Source organism: Anoplophora glabripennis, unplaced genomic scaffold (assembly GCF_000390285.2).
Source record: "Anoplophora glabripennis isolate ALB-LARVAE unplaced genomic scaffold, Agla_2.0 scaffold762, whole genome shotgun sequence".
Classification (NCBI taxonomy): domain Eukaryota; kingdom Metazoa; phylum Arthropoda; class Insecta; order Coleoptera; family Cerambycidae; genus Anoplophora; species Anoplophora glabripennis.
Window position 1 is genome coordinate 163,787 of NW_019416840.1, and position 19,770 is coordinate 183,556.

Here is a 19,770-nt window from a genome sequence, read left to right on the forward strand (position 1 = left end):
CCTTGACTTTAAAAGTGCTTTTCAACATTGAAAATTCAGACTCTAGTGTACCTGCATTTACAATCTTTCATCTTTATGATAGGTAAGCAAGTAGTACAATTTCTGTTAAGTTTTTGGATTTTTTATTCGTTTTCCAGTTATTGAACAATTCATAATACTCTTCGTACCGTTGTTTTGACTTTGTAGATAAAAATTCAGAAAAATATTTCTCTTGCAAGTCCGGTGGAGTATTTATAAATTCTTCGTCACTGTCTGAGTTACTATCAACTTTAACTTATTCACAGAATTACGGTTGTTCACTGTTATTTCACACATTTGTTGTTTCTTTTGATTCCAAATTTTGGTTTAAATTGACATTTAATGACAAGTTATATAAAACGTCAAAGTACGCGAATGACAAGCAAAGGTGTCCAGATTGTAAAAAACTACGGAATCATGTTGTAAGTTGCCCAAAGGTCGACAAATATTATTTTTGGTCATATTTTTAGGGTCAAATATTTATTTTCCATCACGGATAAGTATAGGTACTTTTTAAAAGTGATATGCACAAAATATAAACTATAATTGTATATTCAAGCAAGTTGAAGGAATAAGTATTCATTGTTTAGCTTATTATTATCGAGTTTATAGCTAATTGTTTGTCCCGTCATCTTTATACATATTTCAAAGCGCAAAGTCAATATTTCAATCAAAATGACGTATTAAGCAAATTTCAGTGAGGAATCAAATAACATGAACTATATAAGAAAACAACACACAAGATATTTAGATAGTGCTTTGGAGTCTTCGAAATTAGATCCTAATCCATATTCGATCGTACCAACTTTAATATTTCTATCATGTACGTTTGTTCTTCTTTATTTTCATCTCCACCGGTATACATTCCCATCCACCAGATGGAAAACACGACTTTACAAGGTAAGTTAGAAGAAAACATATATTTTTTTAAATTGTTAGACCCAATTCACATTTATACCTATAGAAACTGTAAAAAAGACAAATATGAACGATCTGACATAAACTTGTTTTAAATGAATTGACAAAAGTAATAATCACTTAATTTTTGTTGCAGGACGCCGTATTTCACTGGATATACTTTTATTTAGTTAGAATTTGGTTTTTGTTTATGAAACTTGGAAGGTACCTATTATCCGTACTAGACAACTATATTGAGGTAAGTCTTTATTTTACGTAGGTAGACTATTTCTCGAATAAACAGAAAAATAGTTTTTTTGAATAAGCACATACGAAATATAATGGCTAGAAATTTATAGGTATTTGTATAGCTATTAGTTTAAAACTTTTTAATTCAAGCTCTTAAATATATTTAATATTTTTCAAAATTTTCACAATGTGTCTAGGAAATCAATGGCTTTAGACCCTGGTTGATTGGCTTAAATTGATCCAAAAAGTAACCGCTTGAGATAAAAAAAACTAAAAAAGCACAAAAGCTAAAAGTTTACAGATGTACCTACATCGATAAAATCAGGAGAAAATTAAAAATTAAGAAAAGCAATAAAATGAATAGTGTTTCTTAAAAGCAAATTTGATGTTAATATAATTTTATTCTAATACAATTTAAATAGTTAAAAATGTTAGATAGAAAGATTAGAATATTAGATTAAGAAAATAAAAATAACGTTTGTCGTTGTTTTTATACTTTTTAGATGACTAGTCCAAAAGAAGAAATTTTTGTGAATCAAACAATTAACCATGCCTTAATATTTATGTTTGCTCTAACTCTTTCTACGGTGCCATTTTTAATTTTGTGTGTGAGTCAAGTAACCAGGAGGAACATACCAAACTTTTTGATGTGGTAAGTCACTTTTGTCGTATATTAGTTATATTAATACTCACCCTGTACAGGGTGATTCACAAACGGCGACCAAAAATGAAATCTCGTATTCTTTGGTGATTATTAAACTTAAAAAAAATGGTTTGAATTTTTTAAAATAAATTAAAAATTAGTAAGTGAAATAATTTGAAGTTGGCCATTTTTTAGGAAGAAACAAATGTAAATAAAAGTGGCAATTTTTTAGATAGGTACAGAAAGAATGCAAATTTCATCGGTTTATCGATATAATAAAGATATCATATTAAAGAAAAATAGTTTTTCTCGATATCAATCAAGAGTGCCTTTTTTAGTTTAAGGTTTGAAGCTATCTAAAAATAGTATTTTTGTGCCTTTGTCGTAAAAGGCGTAAACAAATGACATTATTGTGCTACAGCTAGACCGTCCCTGGCAAACCAAATAAGGCAAATTATTTTCATGGACCAATTTTTAAGGAGGCTTATCTGTTGTCCATCGTATTAAAAAATAATTAAATTACACTAAGGCCCGGTACTTTTAGTCTCGGTTAAAGCTTGATTAACTGATCAGGCGATTAGACTGTACATAATACTGATTTATTTTATAAAGTATAATCACAGTCTAATCGCCTGATTAGTTAATCAAGCCTTAATCGAGACTCAAAGTACCGGGCCTAAATATTTTAAACGTTATTAGAAAAAATCGATTTTTGGGGCGTCTTTTTTATAAGGATGTCATGTCATTTTAACGTTCACTGTATTCTGGGAAAACATGTATAATTTTATTTTATTAATATTTATTAATTCCATTCGCAAACAATACAAACAGTCCTAAGTAAAATCAGGAAATAATAATATCTTAATAATAATATACTAATTTGGAGCCCCTACACACAAATTCAGTGCCTATCTTATGTGTCTTATAAAACTTTTCAAAACACGACACCAAAATCAGTCCAACCATACCACCCCAAATTGGGCACTTGTACTTATGTAAACATCATCCAAAATCTGAGTCCTTTTCCGAAAATTTAGATGCTCCAGTGGCGGAGAACAGGGTATCGGTGGCATATTTTTCTCAATAATATATAGTACCGTGGGATGGGGTTACTTTGCTAAAAATAAAAAGTTGTTGAGTTGTTCATTTGTATTAGTCTCAAATCTGTTATAAAAATAACCTCAATATCGGTTTTCTCCGAGCTATCGGCTCGTCCAGAGTTTTTGCTAAAGTATGTTAGTTTTTGAAAAATTAATTCCTGAAGACTAAAACAAAGTTAAACTCCGAGTGGGGTTACTTTGTCCACCTCATTAATTTTCATGATATTTGACAAGTAACCCCTTATTTTTACACAGGCATGAAAAATATATATCCGAAACAATCTCACTGAATGACAAGAAAAAAATTGAACTTATAAATGGCATTAAGACACCAGAAATTAGAAACTTAGTGTTATATTAAGGAAACAAACATAAATCTTATACTACTTAAAGATACTTCACAGACTTTGTTAATTTTCAAAACTGCCCCACTACATCGATCAAAGTTACCCCATTACCCCGATCAAAGTTACCCCAAGACAGAATATTTAAATTTTTCGGCCATATTTACTATGCAATATTTTTCAGTTTTTAATATCCTAATGGGTTAAAATGGTTAACCCATTAGGATATATAGAGAAACAGGCACTTTACTCCTAGTGCCTGTTTCTCTTGTGCGCTTGAAGTTATATTGGCTTCAAAAAAGGGATAAAATATCGTTTTTTAAATAAGAGCCTGGTACACTCTATAAACATCACTGGTTCACTGAGGAACGATTAGACATGATCGCGTTAACTATGAGGAGTTGCCATATTATGATATCTGCCTAATATCTCGAGAAATGTCGGAAGGAAGAATATAAAATAAGATCATCAATGTTTCTGTCAAAGTAGCCCCTGAAATTGAAAGTAACCCCATCCCACGGTACTCCACTATGTGTATTTTAGGAATCGTCTTTCAATTTTCTACAAATTACTCTCCTAGATGTTTTTTTGAAAAAAAGCCTGATTTTTGAGTGAAACTTCAAAAACGAACTGAAAACACCGGATCTCTCAACCCACTGGATTTCTTCTTGAGGGGTGAACAAATTAATACACCTGAGCAGTTAGAAGAAAGAATAAATATATAATTATTTTCATCAGATTCAAGCAACAATAAATTTCGAACAAATTACATTTTCATTACTAAAAGATGTCGCGCCTGTGTTCGTGGAAATGGAGGAATTTTTGAGCATTTACTCAAATAAAATCATTAAAATGATGACTAATGTTAGCGAATGATTAGTGTTTGTCATGTCATTTAAGTTAAATTGTTTTCAGTTCGTTTTTTTAAGTTTTCAACGTTTTTTTACAGGAATAATCAAATGTTTACACAAATTTTAAGTAATTCAAATTTTATTTTTATTAGAATAATTATTTAACAGAACAATTATCAGAAATCATTTATTATCTACTATAGAAAATAGTAGTTTCTATTTATTCAATAGAAAATTGCAATATATTGAACAAAAACGTTTCCACTAGCGCTTCTTTGTCATTATTATACATATTTATAAATATAAGAACCAGGCGAGGATTTGTATACTATTTTTAAGGATTACTGGTTGTAGTTATTTGGGTATAACATAAATAAACTTGACATTTTACTTATCAGTTGTGTATAAAATATATTTAAATATGTCCCGGGTATACGTATATAATTCAAAGAAGAATAAATTTCGATCGCATTTATAAAAATCAGTCAAATATTGGGAATATTCCAATTAGCGTGTTGAAAAATAGCCAGCATTCAATATAAATATGTTACCTGTATTTGAATTTAGTAAAAATTATAATAATTCTACAAATTGTAGTTGTAAAAACATATTGTGAGAAATTTATTTACAACACAATAATTTTGAACTAAATATGTTGCTTATGTCTATCATTATTTATATAAAATTCCTAACAGTAGCACTTATAAATGTTATTATAAATATACAGGATGTTACTGTTACTGTTTCACGTACAAAATGGTATAATCCTTTCAAAGTCAGTTGAATATGCAAAAAAACGTCTGATAATAAAATTTGAGTTTCATAGTTTTTTTAGTTTTTCATAAAAAAATGTGTTGAAAATTTATATTATATGTTCATTTGGTCAACAACATATTTTAATTGTTTATGTCCTCAAACAATTTTATTATATTGGTGGTAAATTTTGTTTTGTTCCGTTTCAAAACGTTTCCAAAATGCCATGTTGTGATAATATTAGTAAACAAAATATCCCTCTTATTTCTCCCTTTCACAATGGTAATATGAATGATTGATAGAAGGTGCCTATAATAAATTAAAATTGTCTAATTCACACCAAATTCCGCACTGGTACACTGCACTGCTGGGCAGTTTATGAACCACTTGTCGTCTGCTGTGATTGATTGCCCAGAAGCCTCGTGTGCTCTATTTCCTTTGGCCGTGCTCGCATTCTTCAACTGGTCGTATACATTTCTACCACTTGCACGTTTAGTTCGGCCAGACCTATACATATATGGGTATGGCTAAATAAATGTGGGAACAAGTTTTTCAAATATTTCAATGCCGAGTTGCTGCTTAACGACCGAGCCTAGTACATACCTTGAAATTATAGGTTCTTCAATTGACTTCGGAAAAATTATACAGAACCACACAAAAAAATAGTTGTCTGTATTTTTCATGCGACATATGTTATCCGTAGTATTTTTGCCTCCTGATCACGAATCCGGTATCAGAATTGAGCTATCATATCACAGGAATTTCCTCACCTCAAAAAACAGGTCAAAAATAGCAAAAATTCACGAAAATATACAATTTTTTTTATAAATATATTCAAATATTTATTTAGGTATATGGTTAAGACCCCGTCGAACGTGAATCCGCGGTCAGAATTGATGGTTCTTTTTCTAACCTAAAAAAAACGGGTCAATTAAGGTCAGATATCACGAATATTAAAAAAATAACAGATTCGCGCCAAATTTTGTATACGGGGGGTTTCTGGGTCGTTGATCATGGTTCCGAGGTCAATTTTGTAAAATTCAAGATGGCGGAGTCAAGATAACCGACCAAATTTTCAAAAAATAACAGATTCGCGCCAAATTTCATTCATTCAATCACGAACCCGAGATCAGATTTACAAAAGTCGTTTTCAAAAATTTATTAAATCACCTATGTATAGGGTTATTCACTATATTTTGCCCCCCCCCCCATTAACTTTTTTGTTTTAAGAATTAAAAGAAGACTACAAAAGTTGCACGATTTTTTAAGAAGTTTTCGAAAATGATAGTATAGAATCAAATGAAGTACAAACAAAATGGCCACGGATGTTAACTTTGTTAATTTAATTGGAACACCCTGTATATTTTACATATTTCGATAGAACGTTCTCTTTCGAGCATAGTCATATAGGGTTTGCTGGGTCCATCTCTAACAATAAGCGAGATATATTAAAAAACGAAAAGAAGTTTTTTTTTATTAAGTAAATAAGACATCTTGTAATTGTTAGACCTATTTCAAGCATTTCTGCAATTTTTCCAATTACGTAAGGATTTACAAATTTAGTTGTAATATATTTTGACATATCAGACATTGATACGGTCCAAAATGCGTACGAGTATAGGTATTTTCTAATATATCTAATTATGCCGTGTGAGGCCTATTTACTCATGGACAATGTTATATGGTAGGTCGTGACAGTGACAGGTAATAATGTCATGATAACATTGTTATTGATCGAGAGTTTGTATTATTATTTATTTAAAATGTGTTACATAGAAGTAGAAAATTGAAATATTAGTAGGAATTAAGATAGAGCATGGAGTAGAAGTTTACTCTATTCTAATTTCCATAATATTTCAATTTTCCACTTCTGTGTAACCCATTTTAATTAAATAATAATACAAACTGTCGATCAATAACAATGTTATCATGACATTATTACCTGTCACTGTCACGACCTACCATATAACATTGTCCATGAGTAAATAGGCCTCACACGGCCTAATTAGGGAGATTTAGTTAAAATACCTATATTCGTACGCATTTTGGACCGTATCAATGTCCGATATGTCAAAATATATTACAACTAAATCTGTAAGTCCTTACGTAATTAGAAAAATTGCAGAAATGCTTGAAAGAGGTATAACAATAAATTACAAGTTGTCTTATTTACTTAATAAAAAACCTTCTTTTCGTTTTTTAATATTATCTCGCTTATTGTTAGAGATGGACCCAACAAACCCTATATGACTATACACGACACAGAACGTTCTATCCAATTATGTAAAAATATATAGGGTGTTCCATTTAAATTGACAAAGTTAACATCCGCAATCATTTTGTTTGGACTTCGTTTGTTTTTCTACTATAATTTTCGGAAAACTTCATAAAAAATCGTGCAACTTTGGTATTTCATATTTTTTATAACTCTTAGGACAAAAAAGTTAAAGGGGGGTCAAAATATAGTGAATCACTAGTACTTTAAGAAGGTTAAAATATGATTGGGTACTCAGGCTATAAAGTAAACAAAAATATTACAAAATGAGTTTCGCAATTCTGACCTCGAATTCGTAATCAACGACCCCGAAAACCCCCGTATACCAAATTTGGCGTGAATGGATTATTTTTTGAAAATTCGTGATATCTAACCTTAACTGACCAGTTTTTTTTTTGAGGTTAGAAAAAGAGCCATCAATTTTGACAGCGGATTCACGTTCGGCGGGGGCGGGGTCTTAACCATATAAATGAACATTTGAATATAGAAAAAACAAAATGTATTTTTCCTAGCACTTTTTCGTAAATGTTTGCCGTTTTTGACTCAGAGTAATAAATAAAGGGGAGGCCGCATTCCCTATTTCAGTACACAATGTAAACATGTAACCTCAACCTATTGTATGTTGATAAACAAATGATACATAAGTAAACAGGGTCTGTACCTGGTCCCTGGTACAGTGGCGTACCGAGTTTAGGTTTAAAATCTATCATAATATAAGGAAACCATAAAAATTATACTTTTTAATAGAATAAAATCAGAAGTGCTCGATTATTTAAGCTTTCATGTGTAATAAATAGACAATAAATAGGAAAAAGTTAATGGTTTCTTCAAAATCTATAATTAATATTTTAAAAACATTTCCAGACCAAAAGAATGACTAAAGAAAACTCCTCGATTGAAACTATCATTATACTATAGCTATAGCAATGTCATTGCCTGCTATTAGTTCTATTATTTCATAGTAGTTCTCGATTACTAGAAGAACTACATTTATTAAAATAAATAATTTAAATAAAACTACAAGAAAAGGAGCAAAAATATATTTCATTAAAATCTGCTGGAATATAAACAATGCAAAGAAAACAAAACATATTTGTATTAAAAGTAACGGAAAAATGAATTTACATTGAACAACATTTAATCGTATGGGAAAATAAGCACGTTTTAAATGTACGCAACAAAAATAAACTGAATTTTGAGCTCATAGCATTGACAGCTCGACTCTTATGGAACAGGGGCAACATGTGATTGAAGATGTTTTATAGCAACATCTATAAAATTTCCTTCACTGGCAATTTCTCGAAGAGGGAACCTTTGAGACGGCACAACCATTTCATCAACACTGTGCTAAAACGTATTACCTTCCAAATGTTGTATTAATAGGGACAGCTCCATGTGTGAGACATCGTTTTCCAGTTACTGTTACCTTAATATCTGTAGCACGGAAATGCTTCGACAGACATAATTATCCTTTGAAAAATCATATTCAGATACGGCGAAATTTTCTAGCCACACTGCTCTTATAGCAGGATCTTATGGTATTCTACAAATAAACACAGAGCTAGTGTCAGTATCAAAATACAAACATAATAAATTAACAAATAAAATACTTAGGACACCTTACACCCTTGTAAGAACGCCCATGGAAACAATGTCAAACTTACTTGTGAAAAGAAGTAGCACATATTTGGCTCTTTTCTGTTAATTGTCAGCATATTATACACCGCTTTGACATTTTTATTGAAATTAAATAGAAAAACACAGTTTAAAAAGACACAAAACACTGAACTCGACTAATATCTATTTCACAACAATAGACTGTAATAATGGCGTCCCCTTAGAACCGTTTAATACCAGGCAATGATGCCACTTACGGCGCTTGTACTGCTAGGAATTTCAATAATGTATTTTTTTTTCAGATATTCAAAATCTATAATTATAAAACAAGTTGCAAGAAAATAGTGTCGTAGTCTTATGCATATTACAATGTAACTAATTTGTAAGTCGAGGTCAAGAATGAGATAGACCCTGTACCTAACTATAAAGATAAAAATGTAACATTGGCATCAACGTCAAGGACGTCACAAGTACCAATGTTTGTAAATACACATATGTCAACACTTCACTATCGAATGTAAATAAAGGCGTCCCCTTTATTTATTAGTCTGAGGTTTTTGACCAGTTTTTTGAGGTTAGGAAATTCCTGTGATGTGATAGCTCAATTCTGACACCGGATTCGTGATCAGGAGGCAAAATACTACGGATAACATATGTCGCATGAAAAATACATACAACTATTTTTTGTGTGTGGCAGTGTAATCAACAGGTAGAAATAGTTTTTATTAACATTTTTTTTTGTATTTTTCTCTATCTATGATTGGAAAAGCACTGTATAAATTAATAACTACCATGTACTAACTTTAACTAAATCCTTAATAGTGATTTAAATAAATACACCTACTTAAGAAAATAGATATATTCTTATATTACTCGGTAGGTACCTCGTTCTAGTGTCCCCCTAAAGTCGTGCACAAATTCATTATTAGGTAAACAAAAGAAATTATTAAAAATTCCCGAAACAGGTCGATTTTTTAATTTAATATACTATTTTTTCAAATAATAATTTAATATACAGGGTGACCTATGTTCGAGTAATGACGTCATTACAATTTTTTTTAAATGGAACACCCCACCTTTTTTCAATTTTCGGATTACCCTAACTGAGCTGATTCCAAAAATATACCACAAGTTGCTTCTAATTGTTACAGGGAGGACAACAATACCCAAATGATTTACAAATAATAAATTTATTTACAAATAAATAAACATACTAAAAATTGAATCAAATCACCTGAAACAGCTAAATTAAATGTTCAAATTGTTGACCATTTACTGAGAAACAATGGGCCAGACGGGAAGTAAATTCTTGCTGTACATTCCCAATGACTTCAGGCGGGATCGCTCGAACTTCTTGCCGAATTCGTTCCTTCAGATCGTTAATACTGTTTGGTTTATTGACGTATATTTTGCTTTTTACATAACCCCAAAGAAAAAAGTCGAGCGGTGTTAAATCTGGTGATCTGGCGGGCCATTCCTTAGGTCCTCTTCTGCCAATCCACCGATGAGGAAACACGTCATCTAAATAGCGGCGAACAGCGCTGGCATAGTGCGGTGGTGCACCATCTTGCTGAAACCAAATGGTTTCATTGGGCAAATCTGGATCTTCTTCATTTGGAAATAGAACACTCAAGGAAGGAACTAAATGGAACTGAAGAAATTCCAAATATCTTGCACCATCTAAATTTCCTTCAAAGAAATACGGCCCCAAAATTCGATTACCAACAATTCCGGCCCAAACATTGACCTTTTGGGGATGCTGAGTGTGTGCTTCCATCATCCAATGTGGATTGCGATCTGACCAGTACCGACAATTCTGTTTATTGACGGTGCCATTCAAATAAAAAGACGCCTCGTCGGAGAAAATTATGCGTTTCACAAAATCCGGATCTGCCTGACATTCTTCCATCATCATTTCGCAAAATTCTGTGCGTCTGTCGAAATCATCGTCACATAATTCTTGTACTAAGTGGACTTTGTAGGGATGATACTTGTTTCTGTGAAGAAGTCTACTCAATGTACTTTCACTCATTCCTAAATTATCTGCTACGACTCTCAGACTGGATTGCGGGTTTTCATGAATGGTCAAAAGGGCTTGTAACTGCACTTCTTCATCTACAGTCGGTCGGCCAGATCTGGGCATATCTTTAACATGACCATGATTTCGAAACTTTGCTTCAGTTCGGCTAACCGTGGATCGATTTATTGGTGGACGATTGGGATGAATTTCATTAAACAAAACACAAACTTCCTCATGAGTTCGAATTCTATCACCATATCCGATCATCATAAGAATTTCAATCCGTTCGGTTTCACTTAGAATCATGTTTTTTAATTAATTCAAAAATACTCAATATTTTAAGGAAGAATCATTCAAAATGGATTTACTTGTACAATCTTAACAAACTATTTAAAAATGATTGCCTGCAAGAAATACACGAGCACGTTCTATCAGGCAGATAAAATTAAAAAAGCATCAAAGAAATTATAGCAAAAAATAATGACATTTTAAAATGATATGTGGTGATTTGATTCAATTTTTAGTACGTTTATTTATTTGTAAATAAATTTAGTATTTGTAAATAATTTGGGTATTGTTGTCCTCCCTGTAACAATTAGAAGCAACTTGTGGTATATTTTTGGAATCAGCTCAGTTAGGGCAATCCGAAAATTGGAAAAAAAGTGGGGTGTTCCATTTAAACAAAATTGTGATGACGTCATTACTCGAACATAGGTCACCCTGTATATTAAATTATTATTTGAAAAAATAGTAAATTAAATTCAAAAATCGACCTGTTTCGGAAATTTTTAATAATTTCTTTTGTTTACCTAATAATAAATTTGTGCACGACTTTAGGGGGACACTGTATAATAACTTATCTGTTTCGCGCTGTGCTGTTAATTTCTAATTTTCTAGGGTAGCAGAAGATCCGTGGATAAGGAGTGAAATCGGGACATCAGGACATTACCTTCAGCGACCCGCTAGGATAGCTCAATCCTATAAGAACAGGAACAGCGCATATCGTTCCCGAAGATCGACAAGTGTCGATACTGATATCTTTGACCAAAAACAATTGATGACTTCGAGACCTTGCAAATCTATGGTGACACTGAACGTGGTAAAAAGCATTAATGGTTTAGCAGAATAAATTGTAATATTTTTTTAATACCAACTCATCCAAACGTCTGCCCAAATATATTTTCTCTACTAAATGGTTACTATTTATTTACGGACAAGAAAACAAATCAAATCCATGATTTTTCTCACTGGTTCATGTACAGGGTGTCTCAAACTCGATAGTATGGGCCTACTGTGAGGATACAAAAAATTTAAATAAAATTTAGGACACGTGGTATTAAATAAGATGAGGTAAGGTCCATTTTCAATAGAAAATATTATCTTTGGGATTTGACAGAAACGAACTGACGTCATCTATTATATTTTTTCCAGAAACATACCCAAATTTTTTTCCTGTTAAAAAGCTCTCTTTTTTTCTAATAAACTTTTATTAGAGAAATTTCTCTGTATTACTTCCCCTTTAAAAGTTATAAGTGGAATAAAAATTTTAAAACTCTGTCTTTTCTTTTCTGTAATATATATTTTAAATAAACGTCATATTTTTACAGTAGATATGAGTTTTGTAAAAGTAAGAATTATAGTTTTGTATGTATTTTCATAGCCAGCCATATTAAAATGTAAAAAAATATCGGATTTATATATAAAACACCCCGTATCTATTGTGTTTGTAAAAATAACTATAGCATATGTGATATATTGCTGAAAAGCAAAAAAAATCTCCATTTTTTTAGGTCATGACCAGCTACGATTTTCATTTAAAAAAATATAACTCTTGGTCATAACTCCGGAATCTTAAGACTTACTAAAAATCTAATACCGGCATTCAATTCTACGCCAAAGAATTAGTCTTGGGCAGTTTTCACTTTAACTCTACCTTATTTAATAGCTGAGATACAGACATGTTCAAAAGTGTCACAATAACAAGAAACACCCTGTAACTCAGAAACAAATGAAGATAGCAAATTTCCGATTTGAAAGTCGAGTTTGCCATGAAAATCGAACTCGAGAACGTGGTGTCAGATTTATCATATCTTTAATAGTTTCTGAGATACCCTGAAATCCCACCGAAAATGGACCAGCCTGTACATAAGAAAATAATTTTAAAATGTGCAGTTTTAAGTTGGCTACAATTTTTGTAAATAACTTTTTTTTGATATCTTCTGTAATAAAAGAGATATCGTACTTCGACGCACTAATACCGCACCCTGTATGTTTAAGTAATTTTTGTTGTTAATTGGTTTGGAATACAAAATATGTAAAGAAACAAAAAGTGAAGATAATACAATGGCGCATATGATGACCTATTTTATTTGTAATATTATACAGGGTGATATATATTTTTTGGCAAATAATGATTGATGATACCCACACCTCCGCCACTGATAAGTTTCTAAAGCTGATAATTTTTTGTTACATACCTACTCTCATACTAAATATGCACACCAAATTTGGTTAAATTATCTCAAGCGGTTTAGAAATTAAAAATTAAAAACTGATTTTTTTCTAATCTTTGACACGCTGTAGCTGGACAATGGCTGTCCTAAGACCCCACATTTATATAATAAAACACCCTTATTTTTGGCCACAGAATACGCTCCTGGATTTTTTAGCTCTGCTTAAAAAACCCCTACTTTATAAATAATATTAAGTACATACACAAATCTTTGGATGGCCTAGAAATAAATAAATTTTCTGTGTTGCTCTCTTAATTTATCATTGTTTATGACAGCCCAACAAATTTTAACAAGGCATTATATTTTATTATCGTCGTTTACAGAATAACCGATATATCCCGTATCAAGTTAACATAAATTGCTGCACTTTATTACAAGAAAAATAAACAAGTGCCATTCTCTAGTTTACGGCTAATATAATCATTTCGAATGGCAGAAATTTAAAGGCTCTGTGGTTGGACGAAATAACGTGTTGCCCTATTCTTAGCGTCCCGAGTATTGTTTTTGTTACCAAAATAAATACAAGATCCGTGTGAAATTAGAGTCGTACTCTTAACATGCTTCATTTGGGCCCATCAAAAGTATATTATTTCAAATATCCTAAACAAATAAACATCCCTTCATGTTATGACGAATTTATAAATAGATTATATATTATTTTATTTGTACTTAGGTGCATATAATGAATTTCAGGAAGGATATGAATTGATGATGAAGTGTTTGTTGCACAATTTGTACAACTGAAATAAGAAAATCAGTAAAAGAAAGAAACCATCCCAGTTCTAAAAAGACAGTACATGTAGTTGAACAATTTAAAGAGTGACCGCAAAGTTAGCCTATTTTCTCAGCCTTGACAGAGACCTTAAAAAAAATCCTAAAAATATTCTGCATATATGTCAAATTATTGGTAATGAAAAATCAGGATGAGCATATTTTTTAGTTTTTCGAAAAATGTCGAAAATCACCCCTAATGATGACGCAAAACTGAAATGTATGAATAATATCAATAAGAATAAAAGCAATTCTTATTGTATTTTTTCTATAAAATAAAATCTTACAAATAGGAAATAATTTATTTTCATGATTAATGAGGGCGTGATATAGTTGTAAGTCCACCCTTAAATTCGCTAAGGGGCTTAAATCATCCCCTAAATACGGAAAAAATAAAAAATTACTTGAAAAATCAAGATTTTTCAAATATTTTTTTGATTTATTTATGTTTAGGGGATGATTTCGCCCCCTATGAGGGTTGATTTCTATAAAAAAAAATTTGGAATTATTAGGTCAAGTCAGCTTAATCTTTCTGATCGGAAAAGTAAGATCTATTCTAAAATATTCGACAGTTTTTTTATATCGCTATGATATTTTCGTATGTTATCACGTTCGGGGGTAGTTCACCCCTTCTATACTAGTGAGAAGTACACGATTTGAATTTCTACTAATTTAGTAGAAGTAGTAGTAGTACTAGTACTTTTTCCTAGATTTTAGAAGTAATTTTTTATTTTTTTCGTATTTAGTGGATCATTTAAGCCCCTTAGCGAATTTAAGGGTGGACTTACAACTATATCACGCCCTCATTAATCATGAAAATAAATTATTTGTAAGATATTTTATAGGAAAAAATACAATAAAAATTGCTTTTATTCTTATTGATATTATTCATATATTTCTGTTTTGCGTCATCATATCAACCCCTAATTAGGGGTGATATTCGAAATTTTTCGAAAAACTAAATAATATGCTCATCTTGATTTTTCATTGCCAATAATTTGACATATGCAGAATATTTTTAGGATTTTTTTGAGGTCTCTGGCAAGGGTGAGAAAATAGGCTAAAAATATGCTGTTTTTGCGGTCACTCTTTACCTGTTTTTTCAATTATCACCAATAATTTATAAAATTTTAATCAAAAGAGAATAGAGTATTTATAATAGAATACATATAATCTAGTACCAAAAAGGAAAAGGTCATTAAACATTAATAAAACAAACACAACACAACTAAAGAAACAAATTGTAGAGGTCGTTCTCTATCGTATTCCTCTATTGCCTGTACTTTTTAAGGAAAGTATAGCTTGAATTTGTGCTTTTTCAATACTGCATGTACAGTTCTCTTGGATGCTCAAATATTATTAGAAATATCCCGAATGGAAGTTCTTGGGTTTTCTTCAACGTTAAGAAAAACAAACAAAACTCGATGTTTTCATTAAATTGGCGTTCTTCTCGCTTTGGTTTCTTAAAAGCACCATAGTTTCTCAAATTTTCTTCAAGTCTACGTGGTTCTGGAACTTCTTTGTGAGGTTTTGTAAAGACTCCTGTACCACGATTTTTATTACACCGAAAGTATACCGTAATCATGACCGTCGATTGATTATTACTCATATTTTGCACTGTTGGGCTTATTTCAATAAATAACCTACTGTAAATGACACAGAAAGAGTATAATGCGTAAAAAACTGAGTCACGAACGCTAAAATGACATTTACTTGCTTTATTGTATTATTTTTTGTTTTCCATACATTGTTTGTTGTCAATTAAGCGACCGGGCGCTAATAATGCGGTATTGACTAATATTTTCATGTTCTTTCTGTAATACATGTTTCATAAATGTAAACTTTATATACTTCGTTGAATAGAAATCTACACGAAAATAAATAAAAAAAGACCTATATTGCCATTTGAAAAAAAGTTGACTATTGCTGAAGCTGTGTTTCTTGTCCTATCTTTAAATTCAGGATATCGTAGAGCTTTCGGGAATATTAAAAAATATATTACTTTTGTTTATTTGTTTGCCTGCCAGGATGAATTTGCTTTAAAAGTTTGTCCCAAATAAAGCCGTTGCTACACTCTGAGTAAATAAAATTAAATCACAACCAATAATATTTACTACCTACTGACGGTGACAACGAAAACATTGTTTTTTTAATTTTTAAACTTGTTTAGTTACAGTTTGAGAAGTAATAATCGATTATTATTATTTCTAGTGAGTTATCTTTCGGTAAGCGGAATTTATGGATTTTTTGGTTTACCTACGAACACTGCACGTATTTGATATTAGCAAATATAACACATATATAACTGTTTGCTCCTAACCTCTTCAAATGTAGGATTAAAATTAATTTTTCTCGAGTTAATATGTATTGCACTTAGTAACAAAACAATTCAACTCTCACTTTTAAAGTGGAATTCTATTATTTAAAGTACAGCGACACATCAGTCTATTCCTGGATCCAGAAGCATTCCCTCTCTGGTTGGTGGCCTCTGCTGGTTCCCTAAGGATGTGGGTGGAGCGCCGGACGAGAAACCCGCCTTAAGATTTTCAGCAAATCTTCACACTCAATTAGTCAATTAGTGGTTTGTGACAGTGACTGTTTTATCAAATTGTGTCCGAAATTCAGGTAATTACTAATTGGAGCCGATTGTGAATGACTAACTGAAGTTCTATGTTAAAAGTCTACATTTTCTACGTAAATATTATTAATTATGTTAACTAAATTAGTATCTCAGTCTTAAAAATGTGTCTGCAAAAATGTTCGGTTCGTGATAATGAAGAGATTCATTAGCATCTCTTAAGCTTGATTTATACAAAGTGTCTTCAATAGATGTGATTTATTAAATTTACCAGAAACGGAATGATTAATACGCCTATTAATATACAGGGTGGGCCACCAGTAACGCCTCGGTCGCTAGTGACCAAACGGCAAATGTTACAGAAACCTGTATAGGTGGGTATATGTAGGTTGATTACGGCTACATTTTAAAAATATTTTGAAATATACAGGGTGTCCAGGAAAAGCGTACCATATCAANAAAAATGCAGTAAAATACAGGGTGTTCCATTTAAAAAAACATAACTTTGATATGGTACGATTTTCCTGGACACCCTGTATATTTCAAAATATTTTTAAAATGTAGCCGTAATCAACCTACACGTACCCACCTAAACAGGTTTCTATAACATTTGCCGTTTGGTCACTAGCGACCGAGGCGTTACTGGTGGCCCACCCTGTATATAAAAAATAAGAATGATGTTAAGGAACTTAGAAGCTCGATTTAGTGTTAATACTTCTATTAGAAAATTGTACCTTAGTTTCCAAATCTGCGTCTAGTTTCAATTACTTTTGGAATAAGGCCGTCATCTAAAATGTACGAAACAAGAATATCTTTAACAAATTCTTTATTCATTTTGAGGATGGACACAAAAATTAACCTGTTCTTTCAAACTGAATAGTGTAAACAATGGTGTTATCTGATTGCAGGTCACTTCTACACGAATTGAAATTATCGCACTTAATATACATTTCTCAAATCCCTTTTACTTAACTTATTATAACTAAGAGAAATACTTTTATAAAGTTCTATGCTCGAAAAAATATTATTATTCCAATATCCGACGGCATTATTATTCATAATTCAAAAAATAAGTACCAGTACAGACCAGTCATTTTTTTTTAGTCCCCATTTTATCTGAGCTTTAATTTTTTGAAAAATTTTACAATTTGTACACTATGATTTCGAAACATTGTTTTAATTTAACTGTCTATCAAAATATGAATGTAACTACATACTTCAAATGTTTCTTACCTTACATACATTTGCCTAATGAAAAAAATGTGCGACTTACTGTTTTACAATTTTGTAGATTAAGGAAATCAAATAACATTACAGTTACAATTCTTTCATCATAATTATTGAGAAAATTGCGTTTTTGACTTAGTACAACACAAAAGATATACTCAGTTACACCAAGTGCAATAAGTTGAAAATAGGTATTGTTAGTTTAATTTTTCTTCTTGCCTCTATACAGGGTGTTTTTAAATGAAGTAGCAAAAATGGTACCAGTGAATGTAGAGCCAAAAGTTGCACCCCTGAGGCGATATACCCTCTTAAAGGAGGGGATTAAAATTCAGATCAAAAAATGACAAGGTTTGCGCATTGACAACAATATGCGACGTGATACTTTTTTTCGGATTCTTACGTTACCATGACAGGCGAAGTATTTCGCACACTGCATGTAAATTAATAAGAGTTTTGTATTTCAATCTTTGAAAAAATGAAGCAAAACTTCAAATTATTATTTATTTTTAAATGAATAACAATTAAATACTTTTAAAATAATGATAGAATTTTACAATAACTTTAGTTATTATTTACAATATTAACATTAATCGTACAACCAGTACACGAACCAATATTTATTCCTAAACCAGATAATTCAGGTTCAGCTCGGGATATTGGGGTTTTGGGGGTTGAAACACTACTAATTTTTGAGGTAGAGGTGATACCATGTGATCCTGAAATTTCACAATCTAAAATTTTATTTGATATTTGAATCTTATTATTGATAGAATCTTCCACGTATCCTTCGGCCACGGTGGAAGATTTCCATCCCCCGTGTCTCTTCAAACTACATATATCACCCCCAGCATTAGCAAGAAGTGTGGCCGAGGTTCTCCGAAAACAGTGACCTGTGTAAGCATCAGAATTTGGTAATTTTAAGTATTTTGCTATTAAGCTGGGCATCCCTCCAATAGAATTTATTCCAACAACTTGGTTAATGCATCTCTTATTTTGATACTTCAAAAACAATCGGCGACTGCTAGCATAACTTGGACGAAGAGCCACGTATTTTCGGTAAATATCGATATAATCTAGATTCGAAACCGTAAAAATTCGTTGTATGTTCGTTTTTGTATCCGGTACTTTCACAATCAAGATGGAACCTTTATCTTCTATGTCATCGACACTCATTTTAGTGAGTTCTTCACGGCGGCAAGCACCAGAAATACCCAATATTAAAACGACCTAAAAGGATATCGATATTTAGTAATTTAAAATACATATAAAACAATGATTAAAAATATACCTTAGCCATCAAATATATTTCATCATCTGCCTCTCTTATGAATTGATTTACTTCTTCTCGAGTTAATACCTTGGATTTCTTAGGGTTGTGTCCAACTGACAATTTTTTCAAATATGGAACCAACTTGGTAAATTTTTTAATATCTACGTTTTCCTTAGCATTAAGTGTTGATTTTAGCATAGAATATACTGCCCATAATGTGGAAGGCTTCACCTTCTTGGATCTTTCTGCAAAATATGCTAACAGCACATTTTCGGATGCTTTTCTTGCTTTATTTGTTTCACACCACTCCTTAAATTGCCGATATGCATTTTCATATTGGCGCTTCGATTTTTCCGGTAAAAGATTTGAAGTTACCAAATTGGCCGCATCTGCCAAATTAGGTGGGGTACTACTTAGTTCATCGTCACTAGCAATTTCCATTATTTTAAATAATATCTGGCACTTAAAAATTGAAGACGCGAGCACAAACGTCACTTTAAAATAATTATTATTGTTGTCAACAACAGCCACTTTGTTTCCATAGTAACAGTGAAAATTTGATTAGGAAAGACATTTTAAGCCAGCTCAACACTATTTTCTATAATAAATTAGGCATTTTACTTATTTATAATATTTTTAAGAGA

The 19,770-nt window shown here is 31.5% G+C and overlaps 2 protein-coding genes across 2 annotated transcripts in view; both read left to right on the forward strand.

Moving 5' to 3' along the window:
* The first annotated feature begins 732 nt into the window (after positions 1 to 732).
* Positions 733 to 11,925, forward strand: LOC108912345. The gene is made up of 4 exons (XM_018717554.1): positions 733 to 918; positions 1,073 to 1,174; positions 1,668 to 1,816; positions 11,665 to 11,925. The coding sequence occupies exons 1-4, from the start codon at positions 733 to 735 to the stop codon at positions 11,894 to 11,896; spliced, it is 669 nt and encodes a 222-aa protein (XP_018573070.1). The 3' UTR covers positions 11,897 to 11,925.
* A 4,687-nt stretch (positions 11,926 to 16,612) lies between these two features.
* Positions 16,613 to 19,770, forward strand: part of LOC108912347 (musculin-like) — a 32,352-nt gene continuing 29,194 nt past the window's right edge. Inside the window, exon 1 of the mRNA XM_018717556.1 lies at positions 16,613 to 16,676. The gene's annotated coding sequence lies outside the window, so the exon portion shown is untranslated. The remainder of the gene's footprint in view (positions 16,677 to 19,770) is intronic.

What these genes read in the sequence shown, in the direction of transcription:
- LOC108912345 (XM_018717554.1), top strand. Translation starts at nt 733, where the DNA reads ATGAACTATATAAGAAAACAACACACAAGATATTTAGATAGTGCTTTG. An exon ending in GGAAAACACGACTTTACAAG is followed by an intron (nt 919 to 1,072) that starts GTAAGTTAGAAG and finishes TTTTTGTTGCAG; the next exon opens with GACGCCGTATTTCACTGGAT. An exon ending in ATACCAAACTTTTTGATGTG is followed by an intron (nt 1,817 to 11,664) that starts GTAAGTCACTTT and finishes CTAATTTTCTAG; the next exon opens with GGTAGCAGAAGATCCGTGGA.